This window comes from Gorilla gorilla, chromosome 19 (genome assembly GCF_029281585.2).
Source record: "Gorilla gorilla gorilla isolate KB3781 chromosome 19, NHGRI_mGorGor1-v2.1_pri, whole genome shotgun sequence".
NCBI lineage: Eukaryota > Metazoa > Chordata > Mammalia > Primates > Hominidae > Gorilla > Gorilla gorilla.
In genome coordinates this window covers 45,008,923-45,033,679 of record NC_073243.2, presented here as the reverse complement: position 1 = coordinate 45,033,679, position 24,757 = coordinate 45,008,923, and the positions used below count along the sequence as shown (strand labels likewise).

At 34.6% G+C, this 24,757-nt stretch overlaps 1 protein-coding gene across 9 annotated transcripts in view; it reads right to left on the bottom strand.

Annotated features, from left to right (window-relative positions):
- The window catches only part of ADAMTS6 (ADAM metallopeptidase with thrombospondin type 1 motif 6), a 362,071-nt gene that overhangs the window by 45,587 nt on the left and 291,727 nt on the right, over nucleotides 1-24,757 (bottom strand). For 7 of the 9 annotated variants that reach the window (XM_063700711.1, XM_055367654.2, XM_004058773.5 and 4 more), the window contains 2 exons: nucleotides 16,360-16,523; nucleotides 15,830-15,968 (listed from right to left, as the gene is read on the bottom strand). In XM_063700711.1, the coding sequence (XP_063556781.1) occupies nucleotides 15,830-15,968; nucleotides 16,360-16,523 (303 nt within the window). Of the gene's footprint in view, nucleotides 1-15,073; nucleotides 15,163-15,829; nucleotides 15,969-16,359; nucleotides 16,524-24,757 lie in introns of all 9 variants that reach the window. The other 2 variants (XR_010131756.1, XM_063700715.1) reach the window with 1 other exon arrangement.

The following is a 24,757-nucleotide window of genomic DNA, read 5'->3' as shown; positions in this document are numbered from 1 at the left end:
CTGCAACCATTTTTTATGTTTTTCTAAACTTAGGGGTCTTAAACATAGTCAAACAACTTACTGGCAAAATGTCCTAGAGTATGTATTGTATTCCTTCCCGCCCAACCCCTAAAATAAGCCAAACAACGAAGTTTATGTGACGACAACAGTTTGGAATTTTTTAACTATTAAACTTTAGAATTTTTGAGGGAAGAATGATTCACATCAGGCATAGTTGTGATCCATTCACAGATGTTCCATGATATTCATCGGATATCTCCCCATTGTGTCATTCCAGTGGGCAGATAACTAGGTCCATGTGGTCCACCTAGACAGATACCTCTACCATTAGTCATAGGAGTCAACTACCAACTCCAACAGTGGCTCAGATTATCCATCCATCCTGGTTCAATATTTTGCCTCTATCAGTGACAGCAGGGGATTTTTTTTTATTGGTTAGTGTGATTATTTTTTTTTAAGTCATTCAAACATGACTATACTTGAAACAAGAACACTGGCATTCGATAACATATCTTGGTTATTTCTCAGGAAGAAATAAACATTCTCAACACTACAAAATACAACTGATCTGGTTTTGTTTCAGTGGCAGAAACATTAATTCAGTTTCCTAGGGTTAAGTTAAAGAAAGGAGAATTTTATCTTGACTTGTAGAAACTGAATTAAGTCAAGATAAAATTCTTCTTTCTCTAACTTAACCCTAGAAATGTTGTTTGGCTATAATTACATTTGTTTTCAAAAGTAGCCTTTATTGCAAAAGCAGGGCCTCTGCAATTTGAATCATAGATGAGATATGAGTTAGTAGAGCTGTGATTTATATTTCATTTTATGATAAATTCTAACAATGTATGTATCTTGAAAAAAATTTGGTACATAATATTTGCTATAAAAAATTTGGAAAATTACACAAAACCACAAGGAAGAAATAAAACTGACCCATAGTCCAATATTTTGTTTCAGACCCCTTTAATTTCAGGGCTATTTTGCTCTTTAGTGGGATCCAGTAATTAGTTTAAAAATTACATGTATACCCAAACTAAAACTGTCAGCTAAATGCAGTTGGCAGGTCATTCATTCATTTACTCATTCATTCATTCATTCAACAGAGATAGTTACTAAACCAAAGCATTGTGTTTATGAGATATAAACACAGTATCTCTTGCGAGATATTGGGCTAAGTGCTAAGAATTATGAATTGACTTAATTTTGATCATACCTTCCTTCCATACTTCTTAAAAACTGGGAATCAAGAGTACTTAGGGGTTCATTTTAGCTTCATGATTTCAGAATGCTATTTTTTATGAAGTAAAAATTAAAGTCCTTGAATAGACAGCTGAAATTGCTCTATATTTTATGAAGATGCATGTTTTCCTTACATTTGTCTTTTGTTAATTTTCTTCTAGAATGTTATATTAGACAGTGTGGTATTTCACACTCAAGAACTGACTATATCAGTAATCTATTCCAAATCTTCCTACAACACTGTACTATCTTCCTCCAACAGCATACAAAGCTCCTTCCAACTATTACTCCCACACTTGGCAGGTTTACAGATTTTTTTTTCTTTTTAAGTCAGTAGCAACAGGATAACTCTATAAACCAATGCATCTAAATGAATGGATTTTTAAACACATACTTTTGAATTAAGGAAAATGAAGCTTTTAACTTTAGAAAGCAGAAAATACAGATCAACTGGAAATAATCTAAACTAAGTCCACAAGAGAAATGATTGAGTTTAGATTCTTTTTATATGATCAAGCCTCTTGTACATAACTTCTTTTAAAGTAGCCTGTAAAACATTGCGAAGATGTTGATTTTAAACCCGGTTGGGAATAATTACATCCAGTTACACGAAACCACGATGCTTTCAAATCTAAAGACTTATAGTTTATAACCAAAACATAAAATGTCCACATGACCAGTCAGTGTGTACCTAATCAAAAACAAAATTCTAGTGGCTTAGTGTCCAGATCCCCTGGAGATAAGCAGATGTTCTGCAGAATTTAATAAAAATGCACTAATTGTATTTTATTCTTAAACACCTAAAGTTACTGGCATGCAAACTGTATGTATATGTTTTTTTAATGCAATCCTTCCTCCATGCTTAAAAAAAGTAATGGCTTCATGTTACGAAAGTTAATTATAAAAGATGATATTGCCAATATATATTTACTTTAAACCCTCTACAAAAGGTATATTCTGTTTAGAGACTTTTAATTTGCTTATCTTTTTATTCTTTGATACTAAAGATTCAAATATGATGGTCCTTACCACAGAAATGTAACCCTCACTTTTTGTCCATAAGTTTAAATGTCAGATCCTATATTTAATTTTCTGCCAATAGTTAAAAGTTAAAGATCTATTTTCCCATCAAAGGTTCTTTTATACAATGGGAAGAAGGCATATTCCACTTGAATCACTGCTCTAGCTACATATCAAGAAATGGCTTTAATGGCATTTTTATACAGTATGTACCAAAGGAAAAGGTGCAAGAAGCCCATCAAATGGCAAATGAGTCCTGGATGGAAACCATCTGCTGTTCTTACTCTAGGGGGTGGTGATGGTTCAAGTGAGTCCCAGTCTGAGCAAAGAGTTCAGAGACCATCGCTCCTCTTCATTTCTTCCCTCCATTCCAGTCCCTCTACTCCTCTTATCAGCTGCCCAATGTTCTCATGTGTTCCTATCTTTCTCTTCTTTCAGAGAATTAAATAATTTTGTAAACTCATTTGTAACATAGTATTTGGCAATATATTGCTTTTCTCAGGGCAATTTACCATCTTAAAAGTAGAAAGAAGGCACTCAAGGTACAGAAATTACAACTTGAATTTAACTTGAAAGGGTGACATGTGTTAAACCAAGACGGATGGGTCGGGGGTGGTTAAGGGCAGGAGAAAGACTTTCTAAGTCTTCTCAACTCTACTCATCAGTCCCATCATTTCAGTGATAGACCATGTAATGGATAAATGGGCATTCTATAACCACCTGTGAATGAGTCAACAATAAAAAGAAAGAAATATAAATGTATTCTTGGAATTGATGGGCTAACCAACATCTAAATAATTTAACCTAGTGACATAGCACATCATATCTACCCAAGAAACAGTTTTCTGAAGAGAAGGGGGTAACATTAAAAAGTCAGAGCTTGTACTAAAAATGTGTCTGGTGGCTAAGGCAACAATTTGCTTAGCCACAGCATCCATAGTAGCTAGCAACCAAGACAACACTATATAACTACAGTATACAGAGCATATGGCCAGCAATATTAATTTAATTTAAATCTTTAATGCAGATAGCATCCAAAGAGTGACAAGTGCCAGGAAAAAAAATGTCTCTCCGCTCTGCCTTTCACTGCTGGAATCTGGCTGTTGTGCCGTGTGATTGTTGGCCAGACACAAGCATTTGCAGGGCAGAGCAAAGCCCATCTGCCTTGGATCTAATAGCTGGAACCCAGGGTACCAATCAACTCCACTCATATGGTTCCTTCTTCTGAAGAGCCTCCTGCTAGTTTTTATCTTTCAAAGGCTTCCCTTCTCTTTTCAGTGTCTTTCCTTCTGTCCTTTTCAGTGTATTTCCTTCTGTCCTAAGCAAAACTGGATGTCCTAAGTAAACATAGGATGATCAAAAGCAAAATGTGGCTCTAAAAATATTGTATTTTTCTAGAACAACTGTGTTTAGTAATGGTAAGGTAGGGTGGAACATACATATACTGAGCTTATCCCTGGAGAGAATTCCTATTACTCCTTAGCTATTAAGAGTAATCTTTTCCATAAAAAGTATCTAACTTTTTAACTAATTTAGTTCCTACTATGTCTAATGTATACTTTTTTAGTACTATAAGGGAGAAAGTTACTGAGTAAGACAGTCTTGACCTCAATGAGATTACACTAAAATGGGGGTGGGGTGGAACAGGGCAAGTACCATCATAATTATATTACATGATGGAAGATATCTAATAAAATAGTGCATTTTCAGGTCTAATATTTTTAGTTTATAGTTTCCCCATTTTATCTTATTACTGTTTGATTTCTCTTTTCCTGATCCTCACTGATCTGAAGAACTCTTTTCATAGCCAAATTTCATAGCCAAACTCTTTTCATAGCCAAATGATATCATTACCTTTCACTTTATCTTGTTCCTTTGTTTTTTCTCATCCCAAATTCTGCCATGTTTAGTTACCTCTTTTTGACTTCTAAGTGGTTTAGGTAAATGACCTAAGGCAAGTTTTCATTCTTCTTTGTAAAATGAGGTAATCAAATACATAAAGATAATTTAGAATGCTTCTTCCAGATCCAAAATTCTATAAAAGTTGCCTTCTCTTCTCTTCCTCCACATTTCAATTGTTCAACACTTTTTTCCACCAATTCTCTCTCCCTTATGTGTCTGCTTTTCCTCTGTATTCTACAGAGTAAGTCTAGAAAACAGGCATGTTTCTTTTCATTTGGTTTTGCAGTCTTGTTTCAAGTACCTAAGTTTGTACCAGTGTGAGGTACATGTCAAAGGGGTTACACATGTCAAGAGGCAGAATACTAACTAGAAATAGGAAATTGTGAAAGGCAAGTTTCCTAATATAAAGAATTAAATCATGCTGGTATACCTAGCATGGGTGTACATGCTCACGCCTGTAATCTCAGCAACTCGGGAGGCTGAGGCAGGAGGATCACTTGAGGCCAGGAGTTCTAGGCTGCAGTGGGCTATTACTGTGCAACTGCACTCCAGCCTGGGCAACATAGAAAGACCTGTCTCTAGAAAAAAGAAAGGATTAGTTATATTATACTAGAAAGTCATCTCCATGACCTTAAGTAAGAGCTTGTTTTTGGTATTTTATTTACATTTTAGAGGAATATTGTTGAGAGTACAAAGGCCTTGAGCTTCTTCCACACAGTGTAATGTATTTATCATCAATAGACAGGCTTTTCTTTTAAACATATATAAAATCCCTTTCTAGGAACCAAATCTTGAAATATTTCAAATTTGAGTTAAAATAAGGATATAATCATATACAAATTGTATAGCTTTTAAACTAAAAATCTTCATTTTCTTCAATTAAAGATGGAAATAGTAATATCATAAGTTCCCACAAAATCAGGATGATCATGCTTACCATAATAAAAGACTTTATTTTTAAAAGGCTTTGTTTTTTCCAAAAGCATTTTATGCATTCAAACATGTAAAGATGAATAATGTTATGACTGTTAAAAATACTATTTTGGGAAGAATTTTTGTGAAGTGAAACATGACCTGTGATATATAGATCATTAATACAATAGGAATGCACTCAAACTGTGGTTTCAGATTCACCCAAGTTTTTCAATGACTGAATATGTATCCAAACCCTGCTCGTGTTAGGGAAGAATATAATCACTAAAGCAATACAAATGATGGAAGAGGACTGATGAAATGATGAAACAGTACTAGGAGAATATTTTGGCTTAGCAGAGATTTCTTGCCTTCAGTTATAAATCTTCACATTAGAGAAAATGCAACCCACAACATGCAGAAGTAAACAGCAAAACATGTCAAGATTATCAAAATAACTCTTCATATGTAAGACTTTAAGCTTAAGTTATATTGAAAATATGCAGGATAATTCAAAGAATTTTTGTAAAAGTAGTTATATAGGAGAAGCCATATGCTTAAGGAAAAAACATAAATGAAAATTATTATAGATAAATAAATGAACACACATATTAGCTTCCAGAACTGTGAACCAACCACGAACATGAGTTTATATAGAAGAGATACTCTGCAATCTCAAGAGTCAAGTTATATAAGAACTAACCCAGTAAGGTTAATGATTACAGAGCCTAGGATCTTGGGGGCTGTGATGTTCACAGGTGCCCTGTTATGATGCTGGGTACAGCTAATCCCAGGTTAAAGGACACTCTTCCTTCACAACATTGAAAGTGACCTGAGAGGAGGGAATTGTGGGAGAGAGTGAATAGGGGGATGTCATGGTTAATGCAGTGACAGACCATTGTCTAGTCCGATAAATATATTATTTTTCAAAGACCAAAGTGAAAACTAGGGAATAATGATCAACAAAGCTGAATGCAAACCTTTGTTCTTCCTAAACTCAAGTCATTTTTTTATACAGGATTTGTATTATTTTAAAAATCTCAGTGATAGGTTTTATATCTAAGTTTGATATATACAGGACTCAAATATAAAAGGACCTTCATGATTTCAAAAAATAATAGTACATTGTACAACCCCACACAGAAACTATCTTTCACAGGGAATTTTTCTTTAAAACTAACTATATAATTATGTTTCTTCAGAGGGAAATGAATGGCATTGAATAAAGTGCTTTTAACTATTCAAACTAAAGTTTCCCTCTGTAATCTTTTATTTAACTCTGAAAATAACTTCTGGATTGGTAACTCCTAAGTGAAAGATAAGCACATTTAGTTACAAGATTCAACCTTTTTTATGTCTTTCGCACTTAATTTCAATCAACTCTATTTTGAATCTTGAAAAAAAAACAACAACTGGACTTTGTTTTCCTATGCTCCATTTGGGGCTCTTCTGCTTTGAGTTTCTGTGAAAGTTACAGTGAATGTGTCCTTTATAAGCTGCAATACAAGTGTTAGTCATTATTTTTGTTATTATGTCCGTAAAGCATAAGTCTCAGAACCCTTGTTTGTTTGAAGCACATTCTGTTAGTTCACTAATAATGTGAATTAACCTCTTAGTGATATTAAATGTGTTAGACATCTTAGAATTGACAAAAAATTAAAAGGACACCTGTGAAAATGTAAAGCATTTGTCTCTGTTTTATCTGGTACTTTGAGAACTGTTCTCTTTTACTCAGCTATTAGTACTGGCCTAAAGACTGTATTACATATTTTCTAATAATTACTTTTTAAAATAATTTAAAAACTGTCATTTTAGAATGGACTTACTATACTTTTAAGCCAACATTATGCTTTGTTGTATCATTCCTGAAATATATAACATGAACAAACAACATTTCCATAGAAACAATGTAGAAATACCCAACTTTTTAAAGGGGCCAAGGCATGACAGATTCGTTAAAAGTAATCTGAAAATTGTGTTATTAATAAATGCAATAGTATAGGTTATCACATAAACTTGTTAGCTGTCAGGAAAGAAGTTGCTAGCAATTTCTCCTTTAAATATATAGTTCCTTCTTTCCTTCATTTCTTTTTTTCCTTTGCTTTAATCACCCACCATTCTTACCCCAAACTAACAGAGACGGAAGAAGGAAACATATTCAGGAGGACGCATCAGAAGGAATATAGATATGAGAAATTTACATATTATTCAAAACCTCTAGTCTCTTAGCTAGAAGTACAGAAGAGTCTCCAGTTTTAAATTCTGAACATCACCAGGGCCCTGAATAATGAGCAGCTTATATGCATTTATTTTCTCTTCTGAAATGAAATCCAACATCTAGTGAAAGGAAGTTAGGTGACATTTTTAATCCAACTTTAATGATACTCATTTTACCCTAAATCAGGGGTTCTCAAACTTTTTCAGTTCACAGTATCCTTAGTATCTCTAATTTTAAAAATAACATCCCCACGACAGAAAAAAGAAAGACTAAGAATTTTACTTGTAGTTAGTTCCAAATAACTTCTTTGTAATGATTTGTATGCTGTAAGATCAATATCGCTATGTTTCCCCTGAAAATGTACAACGTTCTGCAGTGCCCTTGGGCACCTTTGTACAGTTTGAAAAACATGGTCCCACTTCAGGAAAATTCAAAATAGTAGTTGGAAATCATATAAATGGTCTTAGAAATCTCAAAGAGTAGAAACCAGCCACAACATGTATAAGAATCCAGATGATTTTGGGAGGCTGAGGCGGGTGGATTGCTTGGGTCAGGAGTTCGAGACCAGTCTGGCCAACATGTGAAACCCCGTCTCTACTAAAAATACAAAAAAATCAGCCGGGCATGGTGGCATGCGCCTGTAATTCCAGCTACTCGGGAGTCTGAGGCAGGGTAATTGCTTGAACCAGGAAGGTGGAAGTTGCAGTGAGCCATGATCGTGCCACTGCACTCCAGCCTGGGCAACAGAGCCAGACTCTATCTCAAAAAAAAAAAAAAAAAAAAAAAGAATCAGGTAAAGACTCAAAAAGTAAAATAAAAAGAATTTGTCCTAGCTCAAAAAAAAGAAAGACATAAATATCTTCTATGTTTATATGCTGTTTTTTTTCTCTCTCTCTCTCTCTCTCTCACACACACACACACACACACACACACACAAATACACACACACACAGACTCATAAATTAGGCTTAAAATGACATTCAGGGAAGAAAAAGTATAATAAAAGAAGCATCAAACATACAAATAAAATTAGACTATGTAAATGTAAATGTAAAAGTAATGATAGCATTTTAAATAGTCAATGATGATTTATCAGAAACATTCCTGTATAACCATTTAGTATATGTAAAATAAAATCTGTGCTCTTTGATCTTCAAACAAAATAAAAAATATCTCTAACAGTAAACCTGTCTCCTTCCTAACTCCTCAGTAATCTAAGCATAGCTTTATCTCTTCCCCCAAAGACCTGCAAAGCAATGTTTGGCAGAGAGATGCTTTTGTGTATTAGCAGAAACTTTGGTACACAATTTTGCACTTCTATTCAAAGAGGAAGAAAGAAAAATCTAGGAAAAAAAAATTGGAGAAAGTTATCAGGAGTGTCAATAGAGCCAATGGCAGGACAGACGGTATATTTAGAGCATAAATATAAAATTGTAATAAATATAAAATATCGTATGTATTTCTGATATTTCTTTGTACTGCAAATAAACTATTCTTAAGGTTTATTTTCTAACAGAACAGGTACAAAGTTAAATACAACACTATAGCATCAATTATCAGTTAATGGGCTTTGGAAGGTTTCACTTTAAAGCCTAAGCATTGTATAATATTAAATAAGAGGAGGGGATGGGAGTGAAATGAGAATGGTATGAACAGAGGGAGATGAGAACACACCCAGAAAAGTAGGGTAGAACATTATCATGAATATTGCTGCATTCTGCAAAGATTCATTCTCTTAAATAATTTCCTAAAAAATAGAAGGTCTTCTCTGATTAGAACTGTAATTTAAAAGAAAACAAAGTGTATCAGTGTTCATAATAACTGAGTTCGAACAGGGGCCATATGCCTCTTCTGTTCTGACTTGTGCATCTAAATTAAAGTTGGTTGAATACCCAACCATCTACTCATTTTAGCTCTGTAAGTATCAGATAAACTTGAAATCAGAATAAAGAGCTTTGGGAAATCTGTTTAGCACAATTTCAGTCAGTTTTAAAAGCATTTATTACATTAATTGGATGTTTATAAATGATCCATCAAGTGAAGGAAAACTGTAAATATATAGGCATGCCCAAGGCCAATGGCCATATTAAACAAAATTATGAAATTAAGTGGCATGCTATTCCTTCTTTCATTCCCTTCTCTGACGCTCCTCTCTACTTTCCCATCCCAGATACTCATTCCTAAGTCTCATAACCTTAGAATTCAACTAGTAGCCACTTAAAAACAGAGATATGTGTTAGTAATGCTCCCAGAGGTACTTGCATCTGAATGTTAATTTTTTGAAGACTAAAACTTTTAATCAGTTTCAAAAGCAGTACTTCTCAACCGTGGCTGTATGTTAGAATTACCTATGGAACTTTTCAAAGCCTGATGCCCAGGCCACACCCCCAGCCAATTAAAGAAGACTCTCTGGGGGTGGGGACAAAGTATCATCATTGTTTAAAGTTCTCCTTGGGTATTCTATTGTGCAGCCAAAGTTAAGAACCATTGCTCTATGGAAGGCATTTGAAAAAATGAAATTTCAAGCTAGTGAAGGAGATCTTTATGGGTGGGGATATATCATGTTTCCCTACTGAGGCAGCCAACTGGTGAAAAAGCTCTTTTTATTACAAAAGAACACCTCATTACTAAATTAAAAAGGTCACTAGAGACTAAATTGCTAGGTCTTGATTTCAGCAAATTACTTGAATTCTATCTATAAATTATGACTAGTAATTTCATTGCCTATCTTATGGAGCTACTGAAGATGATCAAATGAAATATAGTACCAGAAAATGTTTTAAACTTTACAATTTTATTATTGCATAGCTGAGCAGTAGAACCACCTGTCACCAAAAAGATTAGTGATACTATGGTTACAACTATAATGTAGATAATTACCTAAAAGACTTGTCACTCTGTTTATTGGGCATTTACTTTAGGAAATCTAAGTGTCTACCCCAGAGCCCCGAAGTATAGTTCCTGAGCCAGTGGCACCAGCAACACCTGGAAACTTAGAAATGTAAATTCTTAAAGCCTCCCCTAGACTACTGAATCAGAAATTGTTGGTAGAACATTGCAATCTGTGTCTTAACAAGCCCTTCAGGTAACTCTGATGTGTGCTTAAATTTGAGAACCACATATCTAGCCAAACATCAGTAAAAAGAGAATATGTATGAATAAAATCAAAGGATGAATATACAATCTTTGTTATTTGAAACTTTAGAAGTCACAGTGCATAGGTATACTGGCATAAATGACCACTTTTAAAAATCTCCTACAGCTTTGTATTTTAAAACAATACAACTTTCCCTACCCAGCCAAGATTCATTAATTAGCAACTGATTATAATCACTAATCCAATGGTAGCATATAAATTTGGGAGTCAGTAAATTATAAAGTATAAATATGTTTGGGTAAGGAATACAGAAACAAATTCTAGTAGCAATGGTTCTGGAAATAGCCATGTTTTGGGCCTTGGATTTCTCTCTGAGGAAGAGTTACAGCAGTATCTCAAAAATCACACATATACTGAAGACAACACCCCATAGCATCTCAATGTTCCTTATGAGGCAAAGGAAGTGTTTCATTACTGACTCAGAGAAAAGACCATTACTTGGACTGAATCACCAATGTTTCCTGTAGCATTAGATTTGTCACTGGATCTGCTAAGCAACAGAAAAAGTCTCAAGCTTCTTATCTTAAAAGATCTCATAAGAGAAAGCTATCATTATTGCTCCCAAACTCAATTAAAGCCCAAAGGTCTGGATATTAATAAAACATATGCAGGAAAATAACAAGTGAGAACACTGAAAGATCTTGTGAGACTGCCACCGAAAGTTCTTTGAGATCTTTCTTGTTTTCTCTTTGCCACTTAAAAGAATTTTGACAGCCTCAAGACACCCAGCACCTCCTTGGAGAGATGAACATGGAGTATCTCAGTTAAGAACTGACTTTATCCCTTTTTCCCACCTAGCACTGCTGGGCCTGCAGGTCTCTGTCAAGTGGCAGACAATAAATAAATAAAAAACACATACCCAAATACAGGTTGACAGCTCATATAACAAACAGAGATACCATTTGTCAGATTGCTTATGCTCATATATAAGGGGATATGATAGTTTCCACAGCATATGCACATGAACTGCCAAAATATGGTGTGAAGATTGGCCTGACAAATGATGCTGCAGCGTACTATATTGGCCTGCTGCTGGCCCACAGGCTTTTCAATAGGTTTGGCATGGATAAGATCTATGAAGGCCAAGCGGAGGTGATTGGAGATGAATATAATGTGGAAAGCATTGATGTTCAACCAGGTGTCTTTATCTGCTATCTGGATGCAGGCCTTGCCAGAACTACCACCGGCAATAAAGTTTTTGGCACCCCGAAGGAAGCTATGGATGGAGGCTTGTCTATCCCTCACAGTACCAAACAATTCCCTGGTTATGATTCTGAAAGCAAATAATTTAATGTAGAAGTACACCAGAAGCACATCATGGGCCAGAATGTTTCAGATTACATGTGCTACTTAATGGAGGAAGATGAAGATGCTTACAAGAAACAGTTCTCCCAATACATAAAGAACAGTGTAACTCTAGACATGATGGGGAAGATGTATAAGAAAGCTCATGCTGCCACAGGAGAGAATCCAGTCTATGAGAAGCCCAAGAAAGAAGTTAAAATGATGAGGTGGAACCATCCCAAAATGTCCCTTATAAAGACAATAGACTTAATGACAGCAAAAACAAAAACAAAAACAAAAAACCAACATGAAAAGAACTGACTTTAGAATTCATCCTTAGTTTCTGAGTGAAAGGTAAGTAGAAATGACTTCTTGAAAGGTTTCTTAACGATAAAATGAAGTTTCATTAAGGAGAAGATGACTCTGGCTTTTTCTTGGGTCAAAGTTCCTAAACTCTAAAGGGACTTTACTTCCCTCAATCATAAGCTTCTTAAGAACCTGGGGTTAAAAGTGAGGGTTAAAAGTAAGCTTCTTAAGAACCTGGGGTTAAAAGTGTAAGAAGAGCAACTTCAATAATTGATTCCTGCACTCTATATCCTAGGAAATATTTTCCACCTATTCAAAGTAAGCAAGATGGCTGGGTGCAGTGGCTCACGCCTGTAATCCTAGCACTCTGGGAGGCTGACGCAGGTGGGTCACTTGAGGTCAGGAGTTCAAGACCAGCCTGGCCAACATGGTGAATCTCCGTCTCTACTAAAAATACAAAAATTAGCCAGGCGTGTTGGTGGGCGCCTGTAGTCTGAGCTACTTGGGAGGCTGAGGTGGAATAGTCACTTAAACCCGGGAGGCAGAGGTTGCAGTGAGCCGAGATCACACCACTGTGCTCCAGCCTGGGTGACAGAGTGAGACTCTGTCTCAAAACACAAAAAAACCCAAAACAAAACAAAAAATAAACAAACAAAAAACAAAGTAAAAAAGAGAGGAGCTTGGTTTTACTTACCTATGCTAATTAAAATTATACTGTTTTTCCTTGGCAAAGCTTTGCCCCACTCTATAAGAAAAGTAGCAACTCTAAACTTTCATCTCCCACATTAGAAAGGACAAGCACAAATATACAATTGCCAAAATTAATTCCTTTTACTCATTCACTCATCTAGCATTTTGGGAGGCCACCATTGGCCTCATTAAGGTGCTCAATAAGGTGCACTTATTGGGCCCCTACTATGTTTTGGATATTGTTCTAGGGGCAAACTGAGTTTACAAAGATGCACAGACTTCAGTGATGAAGACACGGATTCCATGTGTCTAGAGTGCTGGGTTTGGTTTCTCTGTCAGCCAAGACCAGTGGTACACAAACTTGAGCGAGCAACAAAATCACCTGCAGGGCTTGTTAAAACGCAGATTAATGCGCTCCACTCAGAAGAGTTTCTGTTCAGTAGGTCTGTAATGGGGCACTCAAATTAGCATTTCTAAGAAGTTTCTAAATGATGTTGATGCTGCTGGCGGGGACCAGACTTTAAGAACCACTTACCGAAACAAATGGCAGCTCTTTACACCATGCCCTCTATATCCCTCATTTGAAGAAGGCAATAGCCTCAAGAATGCTCATAATCACCCACAACCAAGCCTAATGTGAGTTCCCAGAACCACCTCCAGTATCTAAGACCAGTAGCTCCAGATCACAGAAAGAAGAATAAATAACAAGGAAGAGAAAGCTCTCCCCTCCAGAGGCTTTTCTCCTTTTTTTTTTTTTTTACCCCCTACCACAAGAAATCACTTCTATTTCTCAATGCAAGTGTTATGGAAAAAAATAACACTCATTTAGACTTTTTACTTTCTGACCAAAATTATATTTTTTTCTTCCAAATTCAGTTCTCATGGCCTTTTTCCTCTTCTTCTTCTTTGTTTTTTTGTTGGATTATCTCCTTTCTGAACAAATAGAATCATAGGATTGAAGGAACATTAAGAATTCATTTAATCCCTTCTTGGTCTCAGACAAGACTGTATCTAAACCATCCCCAAATATAGCAATTTCAGTACAAAGATGAACCGGCTCTAAGAATTTCCCATTCAACCTTCTGTCGTACGCTAATATGCATCCCCTTAGCTTTCTTTTCTCCAAGCTAATCCACTTTAACTTTAGACTATCCTTATTAGATTTCCTAAACTTTAAATTATTTTAATTATTCTTTAATAAGTTTATCCCACCTTGCCTCAGGGCCTGAATTATGTATGTATTGTTCTAGAAGATTTTTTGTTGGAATATGCAAAGGGAAAAGTTAATTTATAGAATAAAAAGAATTGAATTGGATAAAAGATAGATATATGTATAAATGCCACTAAAAATAATGCAATGGCATATACTTGATCAATTAGTTGCAAATATTTCTTTATTTAAAAATGGTAATGTCCTATGGCTTTAAAAACTTTACATTACAAATCACCAGCCATTTTACACATAAAATGGATGGGAACTAGAGATCTTTTAAAATATGTCACGAATTATACATAACCATGTTTCATGATACTTTACACAGTAGAGAACATTAATATATTATTATTCATCTTCTTTTTTGTTTCTTTCATGTTGTATAGACTTTATATTGAAATTGGAGTTGTAGTTAATCATTGCTTTAATTCTGTATGAGACTAAAAATACTGAATTAGGCTGGGAGTGATGGCCCATGCCCATAATCCCAGCATTTTGGGAGACTGAGGCAGGAGGAATGCTTGAGGCCAGGAGTTCAAGACAAGCCTAGGCAACACAATGAGATCCTGTCTTTACAAAAATTTTAAAAATTAGCCAGGTGTGGTGGCGTGCTCCCTAGCTACTCAGAAGGTTGAGGTGGGAGGATCACTTGAGCCCAGGAGGTTGAGGCTGCAGTGAGCCATGATCATGTCACTGCACTCCAGCTTGGGCAACAGAGCAAAAACCTGTCTCAAAAAAAAAAAAAAGTAATAAGTAATAAAATAAAAATACTGAATAGATTATATGTTAATTATTTCTCTAAAAATAACCTCTCTGATTTAAGACTTGAAAATCAGAAGATGCAAATACAAGACAGGATGAAGCCTATATAAAAATCATATATTTCTGCATAGTTTAAAAAAGGAGTATAGGTAATGTATTGGATGATTTACTTTATTTTAATTTTGCCCAAAATAAATATCACTATTTAAAATTTAATCTTTGCTTCTGGAATGGTGAGGTGATCTAGTCCAGCCTAGGCCTGAAGGACAGGTTTGTTTCCTTGCCTGTTAGGATCAAGGTGTACGGTGGAGGCGATGCATTTAGTCTCCAGAGAGAAGGAAGATGCTGCTTGCACAGCACTTCTACTCACCAGTCCATGCAGCAGCAAGGGTGTTGGCTTTGAAGGAAGCCAACTGTCCTGCTCTCCCAGCCAGAGGTAAAGAATTGCATTGGTGGCCACTAGAGGGAGGAGGATTAGGAATAGAGTAAATTGTAGGGAAAAGGCACCCATGAATAACGCACATGGGACAACCAACACATCACCAACCACCGCCTAGCAGCTACCTCTGAGGGACTGTAATGGGGTCAGTATACACCATTAACCCAGAACCCAGATACCAGTAATTATTGTAGCATCCCAGTATACAGCCCCTTAACTTTGATGGCAGGAGAAGGGAGTTTGAATAGGATTGTGGCAAACACACAGGCACACAAACACACACAACAAGCACACAGCCGTACATTCTCATCTCCCATTACAAGAAGTTGCATCTGTGATGTCTGATTCTTGCTCATTTTCTTTTTAAAAACTTTTGATGTTCTTTACCAAGAATGTGTTCACGAAAGGCAAACAGCCCACCTTCAAGATAGTCTTGGGAGAAGCACCAGCAGAGACACTCATTGTGCCAAGATGTATTTTACCAACAAATCTGCACAAATTACATGAGGTTGAAAACAAATGGAATATAATATAATTAAAGAAAAGTTTCTTTTGCTAAATTACAGCTTGAAGCAAACCTGCAAGAAATGTTTCCAATTAGCTTTTTTAACAAACACAAAGCATAGCTCAGAATGTGTTTTGTTCTCCATCTTGCCCTCTGGATGGGCTGCCTAGTGGGCATCTTACCTCCAGCACAAGTAGCTGAGCATTCTGACCAAGGGTGATGATTCCATGTAAAGCCAACTTCATTATCTCCACTGCCAGTTCGAGTGATGGGAACATTGAACTTATACCTAATTCCCAAATTCTGTTCTTGAAGCAGAACCTGCCATTGAAAACAACTGGTGAAGACAATTAAAATACAATGAGCCTTCATTCAGATATTTATTATTCCTTTTGAAGAAGAAAATGTCAAAACAAGTCTTACAGGAAACTTAATATAAAACACACGCATTTATATCAAATTTTCTCCTCCCATTTTCATGGGTATTTTGGAGCCATTGCTTTCATCTGTCTTGTTTGGTTATAAAAATACTATTCAAGCAAGAGCACTATGGCCTTAACTCTGCACAGCTCTAACATCCTTGGGTAAATCATTTTATCTTTATTTACCTTAACTTCATCACCTGTAAAGCAGAGATAATAAAACCTGCCCCTTCCTACCTCACAAGGGGGAATTAAAAACAGAAGAAATACAATGGCAAAGACGCATTTACCATGACGATGAGATTTTCTGAGGTAGGACCTAGAGCTTCCAAGGATTCTGGTTCATCAGTTGGTCTCTTGTAGTGAAAAGCTGTCCCAGCGACATCAAATTTCCTAGGCCAGTCAATAGTCCAGGCACCATTAATATAGTAATCATCTCCTTCAGATTTTAAAGCTAGAAAACAAATCACAATTCACCTAAAAATGTGAAATTTCATTTACCAAAGTGTCACTGATTAATTACTGCAATAAAGTATACAATGAATACCGATTTCCATTTAGAGATGTGACTCTTGACCATATTCTTAAGTACAAATTAAAATGATATTTTTCATGTGAATGGTAAGAAGATATTACTTAAGTATTTATAATGTCACTAACAGAAAGCAACGAAAGGTTAACCTGGAGGAATAAACATGCGGAAGTAACAAGGAAAATTATGAGAAAAGGAATAACTAGGGATGAGACTTAACATGAGAGTGGGGAGCAGGCTTTCCTTTCCAAATATTGAAATAGTAATTAAATGGATATGGGGTGGGGACAACCTGTTGCACTTGGACACAGACTGATCGACAGAACATGAATCAAAGAGATTTAAGAAATAGACCCAAGTTCATATGGGAATTCTGTTTATGATAAAGGAAGTATCTTAAATGAGTAAAGGAAAGAACAAGAAATGGGGCTAAGGCAAAAGACTATTCTTTTGGCAAAAAAAATGCTGAATTTATATTTCTTTCTTTATATAAGAATAAATGCCACAATTCAACTCCTAGGCACATATCCAAAAGAATTGAAAACAGGTACTCAAACAAATACTTGGACACACATATTCATAGTAGCACTATTTCCAGTAGCACCAAATCAAAACAACACAAATGTTCATCAGTGGATGAATAAATAAACAAATCGTGGTATTATAATGTAACAGAATGTTATGCAGCCATAACAAGTAATGAAGTATTGATAACAAGCTATAATGTGATGAAACTCAAAAACATTAAATGGAAGAGACCAGACAGGAAAGATCACATATAGTATGCTTCCATCTATATAAAATGTCCAGAGTAGGTAAAAAGCCACAGAGACAGAAAGCAGATGGGTAGTTGCCAGGGGATGGGGAATGGGGAGAATGGGGATTCACCTGCTTAATGGATATGGGTTTTTTTCTGGGGTGATGTAAATGTTTTGGAATGTTCTAAACGCCACTTAATTGTTCACTTCAAATGGTTAATTTTATGTAATGTTAATTTCACCTCAATAAAAACAAAGTTAAAAAAAGAGAAAGGATAAATGCCAGATGGGTAAATATTTAAATATAAAAATAGTTAAATCTTAAAATGTCAGGAGAAAATATAAAAGAACCTTTTTTCTCATAATATTGTGTTATGAAAAGTTTCTAAGCATGACAAAAAACTCAGAAAAAATATTGATAGATAAACATGCATACTTTAAAAAAATCTCTTACAAGAAATACACACACACACACACACACACACACACAGTTTAAAAGCACATGTAGCTGAAAAAGTATTTTTAGTACTACCGTACAAAAACTCCTATAAACAAACAGGAAATAAATAAACATGTCAGTTTAATATTTTGTTAGTATGCTAGCTGACTGCAAAACCTTTGATTCGTCAGACCTGATAAACAAGTAGCCCAAAAGGACTAAAGGGTCATGGTGCAGAGTCTCTGATTCCCTAGACCTCCAGCTCTTGTCCTTCATACTACAGACCATTGTCATCTCCCGACCCCCATTTGCCTGGCAAAAATATTTGTAGTTTCTTAACTTCAGATATGTTTTGAAGATTCATTTAATTGCCAAAAAATAAATCTAATTAACCTTTTGAGATAGGAACAAGCAAATAGAAGAAATACCTGGCCTTGAACTTTTTGTGTACTTAAAATTTTTTATTTTCAACTCTCACTTGCAGTGGTTTTCTGTCTAGTTTAAAACATTTGGTTTTATAAGGACATCTGAGACTGTCATATATGAAATAGTAAAAATAAAGATAAAAACAACTATGTGGCTTTAAATTCTCCTTCAGTTTGAGCTCTCACTTCCTTTTTTTTTTTTTTACAACTACTAAATGAAGGAATTCTAACACCTCTTGGCTGCTAGGAATATATAACTAATGGTGCCATAATGTAGCTCAGAAAAACACCAACCATTTAAGAGGCATTAAGGAAGAATGACTAAAGGAAGACAAAGTGCATTATGAAAAGAGAATCATCAAAGGGGGAAAAAGCTGAGGCTAGAAATCTTTTTGTTTTGAGTATTATTGATGGAGAAAATAATTCAAAATTATGGTGTAAAAATAAAGGAGTCTTCTTAAATAAAAGAAGAGGCTGATGATACTGGTATTCTGCCTGAAGACACACTCTGGATGTACCCTTATTTTTAAAAGCTTTTAGAGAAATGGAATGATATTTTAACTAAAATAAAAACTCATTTAGGTCTCACTAAGGGTTTCTGGAGAGACTAAAACTATCTCAAAGGATTAAACATCAAATAAATAGAACTTCTCCTCACTTTCATGCTGAAATAACTGGTATTAGACTTGCCCTCCCATTGTAAATAATCAGAAAACTCATAAAATATATGAATCAGCTTTTCTCATGCATTGAACAGGACTGTGCAGAGACCATGATCTCCACAACTTTCTGCTTGGAGACTCTTTCTTTAGGTGGAGAACCCAAGCAGAATACAGTGGTCTCACCAAGTGAAGAAGAGAGATCAGAAACTGGGAAGGCTGACATAGCTGGAATATGCAGGACCAGAGAACAAGAGAGGAGGGAGGAAATCTGTTGCTGAATATTGATCTGCATATGTATAGGATAAAATTACATAAAGCCAGGCAAAAAATCTACTGTGGAGCTGTAAGCAGAACTACTGCATTTCAATCACCAGGCCATTCAGTAGAGACCCAAGAAGAATCATGCTTTTGCAGGAGGGCTGAGCAAGCTCCAGAATAAAGAATATTCTGGATTTACCCAAACAAAGCTCAAAAGCAAACATCAAAAGGATCAAGCAGATCTACAAGTTACTTGACACCCTTTAAAAAAATAAATCAAAATCTAGGCTCTCAACAAAGAAACATTCACAATGTACAACATCCAATGAGAAATTACTACCAATGTGGAAAAGGAGAATAATGTGATTGAAACAGGAAGAAGGCAAAGCCAAAGAAACAGACCCAGAAATAACAAAAATTATGGAATTAGCAGAAAATAATTTTCAAGTAGCTATTATAAATATATGCAAGAACTTTAAAGGAAAACATAAATATAATGAGAAGAAACATGATGACATTACATGTATATACACACATATTTATAACAGATGGAAACTGAGATCTATACAAAGAAGGAAGTATGCCAGATAATGGTAAATATGTGGGTAAATACAAAATAATTTTGCTTGTTTTAAAATTTTTTAAAAAGATAATTGGCTCTTTGAAACAAAAATAATAACCATACATTGTGGGATTTATAACATATAAAGAACTATTTAAAAAAACAGCACAAAGAATGGAATGGGACAATGGAAGTAAACTGTTGTAAGGGTCTTACATTATACATAAAATGGTGCAATATTATTTGGAAATGTATTATGATAAATTAAAAATGCATTTTGTAAATCGTAAAGCAACCACTAATTAAACAGAGCAAAGAAGTATAGCTAATAAGCTATTTATTAGAGATTAAGTGGAATACAATAAAACCCATGGTTATTCTAAAAGAAGGCATGAAAGGAGAATTAAACGGAAAAAAAACACACAGGACAAACAGAAAAACAGCAAGATGGTAGGCTTAAACCCAATGATATTGATAATTACATTAAATATAAATGATCTAAACAAGAAGTCACCAAACTTATGACCCACCTCCTGTGTTAGTAGATAAAGTTCTACTGGAACACAGTCACACCCATTTATTTATTACCTATGTCTGCTTTCACACTACAATGGTAGAAGTGAATAGTTGTAACACAGACTGTAAGATTTACTGTCTGACCCTTAACAGCGATAGTTGCCGACCCCCAACTCCCCCACCAAACTAAAGATTAGAATTTAAAAATGCAATGATTGTTAGACATTATAAGAAATCAAGATTAAACTACATGTGTTCTACAAGAAACAGATTTTAAAGACAGACGTACCTACATATACAAAGTGAATAGATAGAAAAAGATTTACCATGCAAACACTGATCAGAAGACAGCTGGGGTAGCTAGATTAGTATCAGATAAAACAGACTTTGGGTCAAAGAATATTTTTAAGAGATGCGTATCTCACTATGTTGCCCAGGCTGATCTCAAACTCCTAAGCTCAATGATTCTCCTGCCTCTGCCTCCCGAGTGGTTGGAATTACAGGCATGTGCCACCATGCCAGACTGGTCATAGAATATTATCAGGAATACAGAGGAACATTTGAAAATCATAAAATGCTCAATATATCAAGAAGATGTAACAACCATAAATGTCTATACACCTAAAACATAGTTTCAAAATAAATGAAGCAAAAATCTTACAAACTATTGGGTTGGTGCAAAAGTAATCGCGGCTTTTGCCATTAATAAGAACAGTAAACAAATCCACAATTCTAATGGGAGATATCAACATAATTCTTTCAGTAATTCTTCAACAAGAAGGCAGCAAATAAGAATATAAAAAATGTGAAAAAACTATCCAACCAAAGGATAGTTGTGTCCTTTAATTTCATGAACATTAATGGAATACTAACCCAAAAATAGCAGAATATGCATTCTTCTCAAGTGCACATGTGCTAGACTATAAAACAACCTTAACAAAAAACCTAAAATCATATAAGGTGTGTTTTCTGTCCAAAATAGAATTAAACTAGAAATCAGTATCAGAAAAGTATTTGTGAAACACCAAAATATTTGGAAATTAAATAATACCTTCTAAGTCATGAGTCACAAGATAAATAAGGAAATATTTAAAACTTCATAAGGAAAATACAATGTATCATATGTCTGACAAAATTTATAGTAAAAAAAATGCTTGTTTTATAGCAGAAAAAAGATTTTTAATCAGTAATTTAAGTTTGTATCTCGAGAAGCTAGAAAAAATAAGAACAAATTAAAACAAAGTGAATAGAAAAAAAGAAACAAACAGAAGAGTGGGAATCAGCTGGGCGCGGTGGCTCACGCCTGTAATCCCAGCACTTTGGAAGGCCGAGGGGGGGTGCATCATGAGGTCAGGAGATCGAGACCATCCTGGCTAACACGGTGAAACCCCGTTTCTACTAAAATTACAAAAAAATTAGCCGGGCGTCAACGTGGGTGCCTGTAGTCCCAGCTACTCGGGAGGCTGAGGCAGGAGAATGGCATGAACCTGGGAGGCGGTGCTTGCAGTGAGCCGAGATTGCGCCACTGCACTCCAGCCTGGGCAACAGAGCGAGACTCCGTCTCAAAAAAAAAAAAGAAGAGTGGGAATCAATGTAATGCAAAATAGACAAACAATAGAGAAAATCATTTAAACTGTAAGCATGTTCTTTAAAAAGATCAATGCAATTAATAAAGCCCTCATTAGGATTATCAAGGTAAAGAGACAAATTTTCAGTACAGAAAATGAAAAGAAGAGCCATTGTTACAGAGCCTACAGATATTAAAAAGATAATAAGAAAATATTATGCACAATTTTATGCCAATAAATATGAAAACTTTGTTATAAAAATTGAATTTTTCATTAAAAACTTTCCACAAAGACAACTCCATTCTAGATAGCTTCACAGTTGAATTCTATCAAGCATTAAGAAACAATTCTCTCCAGATTTCCAGAAAACAGAGGAGAAAGGAACACTTCTAAAGCCATTTCATGAAGCCAGGCTTAACCTGATACAAAAACCAGCAAAGAAATCACAAGAAAGACTCTAGAAAAATATCTCTCATGAACATAGGTCCAAATATTTTTAATAAAATATTAGCAAATCAATTCCAGCAATATATAAGAGTAATAATAGATCATGAAAAAGTGGTTTACATCCCAAGAATACTACATGGATTTTACATTTGAAAATCAATCAATGTATTTACTATATTAACAGGGAAAGGGAGGGCAAACCCCACCTAATCATGTCAATAGATTCAGACATATTCAATACCCATTCATGACTAAAACTCTAATAAAAACTAGAAATAGAAGGCAACATCCTCAAACTGACAAAGGTCATTACATAAATCTTCTAGCTAACATTATATTTAATGGTTAAAAACAACAACAACAACAAGGAATGATTTGCCCTTATGATTGGTTGAAAACAAAAGGCTGCCTAGTCTCCTCATTTATTCAACATTGTACTAAAGGTCATGAACTCTATTATAAGGCAAGAAAAAAGAAATAAAGGGCATAAATATTGGAAAGATAGAAGTAAAAGTGCCTTTGTTCGAGGATGACATGATAATCTATAGAGAAAATCCAAAGGAACTTACAAAACAACTGTTAGAAGTAATATGTGAGTGAACCAGGTCTCAGGACATGAGGGCAATATAAAAAGAAATAAACTATATTATTACATAACAACAAAAAACTGGAAATTAAATTAAAATACAATAGTATTTACAATAGCACCAAAAAACATGATTCGAATTAACAGAACATGTGTGCAAGACCTATATACTGAAAATGATACATTGGTGAAAAAATTTTAAAAAGACCTAAATAAATGTAGAGGTAAATCTTTTCATGTATTAGAAAATTCAGTATTTTTAAGATGTCAATTCTCCACAAATTAACCTATAGATTCCATATACTCTCTTTCTGTATAAAAAGATCTGTCTCAATTGACAAGTTCATGCTAATATGTATATAGAAATATAAAGGACCTAGAAAAGCAAAAATAATGTTGAAAAAGAACACATTCAGGGACTAATGCTTCTGCATTTCAAGACCCGCTGGGAAGCTCGATTACTCAATACAGTGTGGTGTTGGTTTAAGGACAGAAACCTAGATCAATGGGTGAGAACAGAAATAGACTCATCCATGTATGCTTAATTGATCTCTCACAAATGTGTCAGGGTAATTCAATGGAAGAAGTGATAGTCTTTTCACCAAGTAGTGTTAGAGCAATTGAATATTCATATGAAAAAATGGAACTTCAACCCTTACTTTATACCTTATATAAAAATTAACTTAAAATTGACTGTATGTGTTTTTCGATTTTATTTTTGAATTTCATGCATCTTACATTTCTTATCATAGTTTTTAGTCTTAAGTCATTACTCTAAGTGTTAAATCAAAGGATAGGGTGTTATTCAAGTAAATAAATAATTGTTCTTCCCCAAATAGATTTGCCTGGTTGTCTCTCCCCCTCATAGGTATCAGTCGTAGTATGCACAATACACGTCTTTAATGACTATATTTTGTATCTGTATTTTACATTTAATAAATATATTTTATATTTTGTAGACCATATATTTAAACATAAAAATAAAGACTATAACTTCTTACATACTGAAAACTATCTTTGCAATATTGGAGCAGGTAAAATTTCTAAGATAGGACATGAAAGCACAAACCATTAAAAAATTAATAAATTGAATTTCATCAAAATTAAAAGACACTTCAAAAAATGAAGACACAAGCAGAAACTAGGAGAAAATATCCATAAAATATATCTGACAAAGACTTATATCCAGAATATATAAAGAACTCATAACTCAAAAAAAGGAAAAAAAAAATTTTAATGGGTAAAATATTTGTGTAGACACTTCACTACAAAAAAATCCATATGGATAAAATTAAAAAGACTGACAATACCAAGTATTGACAAGGATGTAGAGCAGCTGGAACTCTTCTATATTACTGATAGAAATATCAAATAATACATCCATTTTGGGAAATATTTTCATACTTTCTTTTTTTTCCAGCTTTGTTGAGGTATAACTCACAAATAAAATATTAAGTTTAAGGTGTGCAATCTGATGATTCGATATACATAAACATTGTGAAATGAATACCACAATCAAGCTAATTTACATATCCATAACTTCCTACAGTTGCCTTTTTTGTATGTGGTGACAATAAGATCTATTCTCTTGACAAATTTCAAGTATATAATACATTTTATTAACTAAAGTATATTAGATATGCAGAACTTATTCCTCTTATAACTGAAAGTTTGTCCTATTTGACCAACATCTTCCCATTCCACCTCCTCCCTGCCCCCTGGTAAATACCCTTACACTCTCTGTTTGACTTTTTTAGAATCCACGTATAAATGAGATCATGCAGTATTTGCCTTTCTGTGTCTGGCTTATTTAGCTTAGCATGACGTTCTCCAGGTTCATCCATATTGTTGCAAAGGAATAGTTTCCTTGTTTTTTTAAGGCTGAATATATTCTATTGCATACAGATAAAATAAGTTTTTTAATCCATTCATCTG